At 30.0% G+C, this 9,916-nt stretch overlaps 1 protein-coding gene across 1 annotated transcript; it reads right to left on the reverse strand.

Annotated features, from left to right (window-relative positions):
* Positions 1-2,235: 2,235 nt before the first annotated feature.
* On the reverse strand, positions 2,236-4,151 carry LOC114394195 (cyclin-D3-2-like). Its single transcript, XM_028355835.1, has 4 exons — positions 3,431-4,151; positions 3,117-3,318; positions 2,844-2,974; positions 2,236-2,743 (listed from the first exon to the last, which is right to left on the reverse strand). The coding sequence occupies exons 1-4, from the start codon at positions 3,926-3,928 to the stop codon at positions 2,459-2,461; spliced, it is 1,116 nt and encodes a 371-aa protein (XP_028211636.1). The 5' UTR covers positions 3,929-4,151; the 3' UTR covers positions 2,236-2,458.
* Between the last annotated feature and the right edge of the window lie 5,765 nt (positions 4,152-9,916).

Raw genomic sequence — 9,916 nt, forward strand, 5'->3', positions numbered from 1 at the left:
AATTAAAAAAAAAACTCACTGATCACTTTTAGTAAAATTTATTCTTTCAGTTATATTTTTTTCATTCACAAGACTCAAATTTGATATTTTACTTAAAAAGAATATCATATCACTAGTCCAAACACAAAAGACTTGTTGGTGAAAAAGATTTATTTTGACAAAAAAAAAAATTGGCTAAATAATCTTAGAACCAATTAATCAAGACAAGAGTAACTTTAGCTAGTACCCCTTATAAAGAATTGAGAAAGCGCCCTAAAGTAACAACCGAATTTGACTCTCAAGAGGACTCATCATATCAACCAGAATTATTATTGTTTGGCAGGAATATATAGCTGTCACTTTGAAAACCCCTCATGCTGTGGACTATTGCAAACCATCATAACAAGGGCATCATTCATCTGCAACATATAGCGAACCATAACAAACTCAGGGTGACAAAAGCAAAGAAACAGGACCACAGTAGAAACAAAGTAACCTCCCCAAATCAGAGGTTTACCAATTTATGGGGCAGTCATTTTCAAAAATATGCGTCCAGTGAGTGGTGACCGGTCTGCATGCCCTTTCTCTTTGATCTTTTTTGGGTACTTGGTGGTCTTTAGTGAGAGTCCAGAAACCCCATTTTATCCCAATGGAAGCCTACGTTGTCAACCTTGCTCAATTATTTTCACTTTCCACACATAATGGTTAGACAAGGGTCCTAAAGGTTCAAAATTTCAGAGAGAAATCACCCTTTCAGAAAAGAAGAGTTCTCTCAAACTCAAACCACCCATAATCTTTTTTTTTTTTTTTGTGGTATGATAAAGTACCACAGCTGCTTGAAAACTGAGTTTAAAACATTTATTCAATGCAAATCCAACAAATAAAAACAAAATAAACACAGAAAGGAGTCATGATCCCTTGGCAAAATTATTTTTGTCTCAAACATAATTTCACAATGGATTTTCAAACATGTTCTAGATGTACATGCTGTGAAAATGCATTTTCTGTTTTGACCACTTCACTTGATAATGACAAGGAATACAAGCAATAATGAAAAACCATCTCTAGGTACTCATCATCTTAGTTTTTCTTTTGCTAAGAATAGCAGCTCGGCTTTGTCACATGGACATGCAAATATTCAAATAATGGTATTACTGCAAATGTTGCAATAAATTATTTGTACTGAGACACCGAAAGTGACTACGGGGACCAAAGTATCGGTAAACAGATTCTGGTACTCGGTGATTGTTCCAGTGTTCCATAGTTTTAGAGGATTTTGATGTCCCTTTTTACTTAATCAATGTACTTTGTTAAGTGGTCCTGATATTTTTTCTATAAAAAAATTATTACAGTCCAGTGTCTTATTTACTTAACTAAGGGACACCGAATCGCTTAAAAGTCAAATTTTCAAATTTATTGTCAAACCGGTAAAAAAATGAGATATGACTATAGATATGTATATAATAGGACTTTCAAACATCCATACACTTCAACCTACAGTCTTTTTTTTTCTACGAGTAGTATCAAATGCAGAACTGTGTATATACAAGCTGGAATGCAGAACTAATAGCTAAAGTACAGGAAACAGTTTTTAGAATGAATGTTGAGACAAAAAAAAAAGTTAGGGTGACACAAAGTAGAACCAATTATAACTGCACTGTTTTACAGCTTAATGTTTAGAAAGCATGATCACAAATTAAGAAAGCCAGCAAAGTCCTGCACTTAAAAATTACAGTTGAGTTCTACAGTTCTCCTGTATAACAAAAAAATGCTAATGTCTAATTGGTGACAAACAAAATGGCCAGACTAGCATCAGATACAAACAGATTGGTATGGCCAGAAAAGTGAATAAATGTTTTTTAGAAAGATGGGGCTCCATCTCCATGTGAGTGTACCCTGTCCCCCTTAGGAAAGTAACAGAAAGGACTGCATTGATAGAAGAAATCAACAAGCATCTCCTAGACCTAGAGGGGTAACATTTTATTTCTATTGGGTTTGGTTTGATCTTGTACAAGAGATTCATTGATAAATAGTATAATGTATCACTTGAGACATTTCACCCATCTTTGATTAACAGTTAGCACTTCACCCATCTTTGATTAACAGTTAGCACTTAGCAATATCTGTATGCAGTTCTTAATCTGCATAAACTGGGGAGATCGGCAGATGATATGCAAAGAAAACCTCATGATTGCACATATTGTCAAATATCAGTGTAAGATGAGTAAAAACTGCACTGAAAGTATAACTCAGGTAGAATTACAAGTTTATAACTTATATTTCTACTCAGTACCAGATCCCTTTTCCACCTTAAACCACAAAGTGGAGAAGGGTATCTCAGTCTCTGCCTCATTAATTTTCAAATTATGGCTAGAAATGTCTATAACTAAGAACATAATTTAGTAGCATTTCAATAACATAACTGCCAGATTTATATGAAAGAAAGCTACCACATTTGAAGTAAATACTAAGTTCATTATTAGCGAGGGCTATTAAGAACATCAATTGACACACAATTGACAGAAGGCAGTCGCATTTGCTGGTCCTGAGATTTTCTCCTCTTCAACAGCGGCTCCAGTGAAAGTGAGACTGATGATGACACGGTCCATGAATCATTTGAGCTATCACAACTGAAAGATGCATCAGTGACAGCACCTGGGCTACCCGGTTCAGATAGTCGCTTGCGTTTCTGGTGAAGGCTGTAAATGCCTTCATAGCAACCTAATAGTTTCTGTATGATTTTGTAGCACTGGTTCACTTGTTCCTGTAAGATCACCACCAACATTTTTCCAATTACTCACCAAATCAACAACAGATTTGAATTTACAAGACACACAGAACCAACAAAGTTTTAAGAGACAAACCTCACTAATCTTTAGTAAACCCAGAAGCTGATCAATGTACTCGGTCGCATTAAATGATTCAATCTCTTTAATAACACGGATCATTGTCGCAGCAGCCAATGTAGAAGGAAGATAACTCATAACCCTTGAATCTGACAACAATTTATGACATTGCAAATACAGATATCAGCAATAATAATGGCACAACCCCAATTGGCTTAACATGAATATCTATCTATCTAGTGTCTCATTAATTAGCATTAAATCCAAACTACAAAATGTTACATTACATACCGGCAATGACATTGAGAAGAACACGCTCACAACGCCATAGAAACTCCCAATGCAAGCGACTCTTCAAACCAAGCCTTCTCACAATGTGTTCAAAGAAGGAAATTGGGGTCACCGGATGCATCCTCCACTTAAGAGTTGACAGCACCAGCAGCTCCATTCTCTGAATAGTCTTTGCCTCAAACACAAACCTTGACTCCTCCACCTAACCAAAAAAAAACACACACACCAAAATACCAATGCATAAGAAACAAAACAAAACAAAAAGTCATATCAACAAACACCTAGGCTTCATAATCTCAAAGTCAAAAACATACTTGAAGGTCCAAGAGGAGTGGCACATGGGTCTCTTCCGTTTTCACAGCAAGGGACAAACAAGCAACAGCAGTGAGCTGTGTCATCCACGGCTTATCGTTCTGAAACTTCAAACTTGTGATGAACCTATCAAAGTAGTTAACAGCGAGAACAGTTGTCAAAGCGGAGAACCCATAGTGCCCACAAACTTTCGAAATCCAGTTCACAGCCTCAACACGAGGCCCTTCCAAGGCCCCATTAGCAACGACACCATGAAAACACAAATGGGTCTCTCCCTCTTTCGCGATTAACGACACGAGCTCTTCGTCTTCCCAGAACAGGTCATTATCGTGCAAAACCAAGGGCAAAGATTGCGACTTTATCACAGAGGGTTCGTTGTTTTCGGTCTCACGCTCATAACCGTTCTCATCAAAGTCTTCCTCGAAGGTTTCTCGCTCTTCGCAGAGAAGGGCATCGAGGAACGAGGGAGAGTGGTGCTGCGCATCGTCGCCGAGAGCCATTTTTCTTCTTCGGAGAAGAAAAACAAACGTTTCTTCATTGCAGCGAAGAGAGGGTAAGCAGAGCCATTTTCAACTGTGCTTGTGTTTGTGTGTGTGTGTTTTTTTTCTTCGCTTCTTCTTTCTCTCACTAGAGTGAGTCGCAGTGAGATAAAGAGAGAGAGACCAATGCGGTAATCAAAACAAAGGGTTTATCTGAGAAGCACTTCACGCTTGTCCTTTTCTTTTCCTTTTTTCTTCTTCTTTTATTCTCGGGAAAAAAAATATTTTTTATCGTGTGTTGTTGTTATTTTAATGTTTATATTGAAGATCGAGCGAGACAGCCTGTGTTGGCGCGCAGAAAAACAGCGCGTAACGGCGAGAGAAATATCACGTCGTATTTGAATTTGAATTATGGGACGTAACAATATTGTTTCTGTCTTTTTTGAGGATTTCATCGAGTTTGTTTCACGTTCTATTCCATCCATTCATTTTTGTTCACATGCTACATTTTCTTTTCTTTCTTTTCACATGGGTTCACAAATTGAACTGAATCAATTAAAAAAATTATTCAATCCAGTTATTTTGAGTTTGTTCATCTATCATGCAAGGAGTTATAAAGTTAGATTGGTTCTTATTAGAAAGGTAGTTGAAGAAAAAATAATGAGAAATCATAAATTTGAATCTCTCATTAATATTCTAATAAAATCAACAATTAATATTAGTTGATAAAAATTTCAAAAAATCATTAGTCGATAAAAAAAGAGACTTAAATATGTTTAACATCATTGATAAAAGATTAAATTTTGTTTTAGATCTTTAATAAATTTTCGTTATTTTGAGTCTTGATGTATTAAAATTTTTGTTTTAAGTCTTTATCATCAATTGACATATCACCTAACAAATTGATTTTATTTTCTCACCACTATCAATAAACAATTGTGATGGTGTCACGCTATCACTTAATCGACAACCTAGATTTAAAATAAAAATTTTAAAATATCAAAACTCAAATTAACAAAAATATTTATTAGGAACTCAAAATAAAACTTAGTCATTTATCAAGACCTTAAACATATTTAAGCCTAAAAAAATATGATCAAAATCCAATTAAATTTAATTTAAAGTAGTTTAGATTGAATCAATTTTCAATTTAATAGGCATAAAAATTGATGGATAGTACGTGAAAACATGTAAAAGGATCATTTTTTTAAAAGTGATAATCATACAATAATTTGTACAATTTTATAATTTTATTTTGTGTCTATCTCTAATCTCCATCATATCATTTATTATATTTTAAATTTATCTTCTTTTTTGTTTTTTTTAGTTGTATATTTTCTTTTATAATTTATTATATAAGTATAATTTATTTTTTCAACTTTTTGATTTGTCTAAAAATTAAAATAAAATAAAAACTCATGGGATCCACAATCAAGTCTTACCCTTAGGGTGGATTAGAGGGGTGATCGCCCTGAGCCCTTAATGGAGAGGTGTTAATTATGAAAATTGCACTTACATCCCGAAAGGAATATATTTTTATAATAAATTGAGTAATTAGCAAATAAATGTTTATAGATGAGACATAAAATTAATTCTCAATTGTAAGTTCTTTTTAATCAAATAAGCAAGTTTATAGTTTATAACATATTAGAAAATTTTCTAATAATAATTAATACATATAATAATAGTAATTTCGATGAAGATATTCATAGATGATTATAATAATATCGTATAACATTTTCAATTAAAAAGTTAATTTCAATGATTATTATACTTTGATAGTAATTTCAATAGTAACCAAAAATAAAGAGTAGAGACGTAAAAGTTTCAAGAAGAAATTGAGATTAGAAAAAGTGAAGAAAGTTAGAAAGATGCAGTAAAGTAAAGAGACATAAATTCATACAAGGTAAAAATGAATATATATATGATGAACTTTTAAACTAGTAGCTAATTTGGATTGAGACGATGTCGATGTTTAAGGTCATATATATATTGTACACTCACAATTGAAGTGAGTAAAATCTTAATTATTTTATCTATCAATAATAATTAATTATGATTGAATGATAGTATAAAATAGTTTTACAATATCATCGGCGCATGTTCATTTTTCTTTTGTTTATTCAATTTTTTGTTTTCTTGGAATGATTTTTATTAGATTAAATTAGTTTATAAACACCCCTAATTTTAGGTATTGAGATTCATTTAGAGAACCAATTTATTCTAAAAGATAATCTTCCTTATACATGAATCTAAAAATTAAACTTAATCATATGTTTAAAGAGTTACTCATTTGACAACCATGTTATATCATATAGTGTTCACATACTACATTAAACATTAAAAAAAAATTTAAAAACTAATTAAAATATCTTAACAAGGATAACTAAAAGGTGGACCTACATGTATTTGAGGGTAGGCAAATGCACCCCCCTCATTTAAATAAAGTCATATGTATTTATCTTAAACTTTTATTGTTGTACCCCTAATTTTATATATTTAAACCCCTAAACTATTTTTATATGAGGATAAATAAATACACTATATTTTAATAAAGTTAATCTTCAAAATTTATATTTACATCTTCTGTTTGAACCCATTATCTCTTTTTTCTCACTCTTTTATATTATTAGATTATTTTTTCTAAATAAATTACCCCCCACTTGTTATGGGTCCTAGATTTGCCGGTGGAAAATTATTTTTTTTTTTCAAAAAAAGTTTTGGTTTGATCCTCCTTTTGAAATGTGTCACATAACAGATTTTTTATAAGATGACTTTGCGAAATTTTGAAATATACTTGAGAGGAAAATATACTTAAAACTTTGTATTTCTTCCATTTGATTTGTTTTTTTAAAAAAGTAGGAAAACATTTTGCATGAGACCTGCATAAAAATGCAATGTCTATACTTGGATGAAAAAAAGGAGTGAATGGTATTAAGTGTAAAAAAAGTGTACAAAAATTAAATTATTCTTATTTCCCATTATTTTTATTTATTGGGATATCCATGTTATTTTATATATTTATTAATTTTCACTTTCTACATAAAGAGGAAAGAAACTTTCATGCCAAATAATTTAAAAAATTATCTCACTTTCTAATTATTTTTCTTCCTCTTTCTTTCAACTTTCTTTTCTCTCACCTTAATTTCCTAAACGATCACAATTTTTATATTAATCCCAATAATTAGATGATGCCTATTGGAAATATTTAAGAGACATGCGGTCCTTAATATTGTTGATGAGCATACGATTAGTCCAAAAATGATTCATGAACATCATAAATTTATTTCTTACAGAGAGATGGAAAAAATGACAAAAAGAGATTAAATGAGATATTTAAAATAATATAGTGTTCACATTATTTATATTGCATTGATTGTTAAAAAATTGATGATTAAATTTTTAATAAATTATCATTATTGACTGTTAAAAAAATTGATATACACATTATTCAAAACCTATTATATTGATAATTTATTTTGGGTAAAATGGAAAGAAATAATACTTTAGTACAGTTGAAAATAAATTAAAAGATATTTATAATATTTTTAAAAATTAAATACTTTAACATTTTTCAGTAGAGATTTGTACATTTTTATAAAAGTAGTGATAGTCTAATGGATGATAAATAAGGAAAATAATTAATGATATATATTGTTTTAGATATTGTTTGGGAAGTGACATTTTTGTCTCTGTATTTTAATGCTTTATCTTTTTCATAAAATTAAAATGCATTTTTAAATTTTTATTTTTATTTTTTTGAAAAATTTAAACATGAAATAAACTTTCTAAAATTAAAATATAATTTTAATTCTTAGAAGGGTACTTTATATGGCTTTAATTTTTCATATTTTTTATTAATTATAGTTTATAAGTTATAAATATTTTAAAATAACTTCTATCATTAAGCGAAATTTATCACATAATTTTAATAATTATTTTAACGTGATAATATGATTATATACATATTACATTATAATTAAATACTAATAAATTTTATTTTTAAGAATTTTAAAATTTATAAAAATTAATTTTTAGTTTTATAAAACTAAAAGACAAATATATATATATATATATATATATATATATATATATATTCATAGTAACTCAAATTATATTTAGATCATTTATATATTATGCATGGGAAATTTAATTAATTTTCATAGATTCCTTGCTATATTGTTATTATTTTATGAATTACAACTTTTTATCTTATACATAAAATGTATAAATTACAAAACAATAACAATATAATAAACTATTATTTTTATCAATGCAATAATTTGCTTAACGATTTATTTTTATTCGCAGTGTCTTAATGACTTAATCTATGGAGTACATTTTGTGCATAAGATTGAAAAATTCGAATGAATTATTATTGATACTATCACTTGCGTGATCATTACTTTAAACTTTTCAGACACGTACAAAACGTGGACCAATAAAAGGTAGTGTCTGGTCAAACAGATTCTTTTTATGCCACGTTTATTTTTTTCTAATTAAAAGAAAATGTTGTCGACGACGGACCAGATTACGTCAGTTACTCAGTTTTTTTTTTCGTTAAAATTTTCTTCTTCCGTGTATATTTTATTTTTATCCCATATTTTTTTTAGAGATTTTTTAAATTTAAACAGATTTTTATTAGGATAATTTTTTTTTAATTTTTTAGTGAACTAGTGTTTTTTGGTGTACTGGAGTGTTTATTCATTTATTTGTGGTTTATGTTTTTAAATTTGAAAAATAAAAAAAGATATAAATGTGATAGTTCTTTTTTTACAAAATATAAATGTGATACTTAAATCATAAATTACTCGTGATTTAATAACGAAATAATCGGATCGGAGGTTCATAAAAAACGTCAACATCAGTACAGTGTCCCAAAGCATTATATTATTATTGCTTAATTTATTGTATATCGGTCACGTAATATATATTTGGTGTTTTTTTATAACATAATAAATTTTATAATATTTATATTTTTCTCTCCCACGAATTGTCTAATATTTTACAAATTGTGACCCAGAGAATAAATATTTACAAAGACTCAAAGAGTCTATTAGAATCAGAACTAATAAAAGCACAAGATGAATAACCATCATATAGGTCAATAAAGCATAAAACAAAAAACTTAAGATGCTTCCTTAAGACATTCTAATGGGTTAATGCATCAATTAGTAAACTTCAGGCCACTTCGGATGGATCCCTTGTAAAAGAACCAGGTCCAATATAAGTGTTGAATACGAGAGAACACTGAAAAACGTCTGCTACATCTCCTTGAAAAACACCACTTTATTCCTAAGCAACCGAATAGTTAAATTTATTTATATTTAATTCTAAATTACTAATCAACTTTTTTAGTTGAAAGTTAATAAGTGGGGTGTCATTTATCTTTTTCCTTTCTCTAACAGTGCATGTTACAACCCGATAAACAATTGCAAGTATTTCATCGACATTGTACACACAGAATTAATGCCAAAACCAATATGCAATGTCAAAGCACAGTGCTGATTTTTAACTTAAAACACCCAATTGACATTTTTTATTTATTTTGTCATATAACATTATTTATTATATTAATCACTTATTTTTTTTCTTCCTATTTCATTTTGTCATTGAGAAAGATGTCCATAATTTTTGGGATTTCCACAGCTCCTCACCCCTTCTCTACACCTCCCTTGATTCCCTGAGCTCGCTGTGACAACATTGTTGACAAAACTTGCGGTCATCTTCAATGATCTATTCTCTATTGTGTCTCCTCCGACTTTATGAAGCATGTTGTGCCTCCTTTAGTAAGCTTTGTCGTCGGAGGAGGCATGACAGGCTCACCAAGTGTTGAGGGAGGTGTGCATGACAAATAATGGACAAAGGGTGGTGAAGCTGCTCTGGAGAAGTTGGGATTCTTTGTGAAATGATGTATAATATGGTCAATTAGATCATATGAATCTAATAACAAATAAAAATGATATGGTGCCATAAATGACCTAATAATTTAGTACACCGTAGCCATTG

Source organism: Glycine soja, chromosome 17 (assembly GCF_004193775.1).
Source record: "Glycine soja cultivar W05 chromosome 17, ASM419377v2, whole genome shotgun sequence".
NCBI lineage: Eukaryota > Viridiplantae > Streptophyta > Magnoliopsida > Fabales > Fabaceae > Glycine > Glycine soja.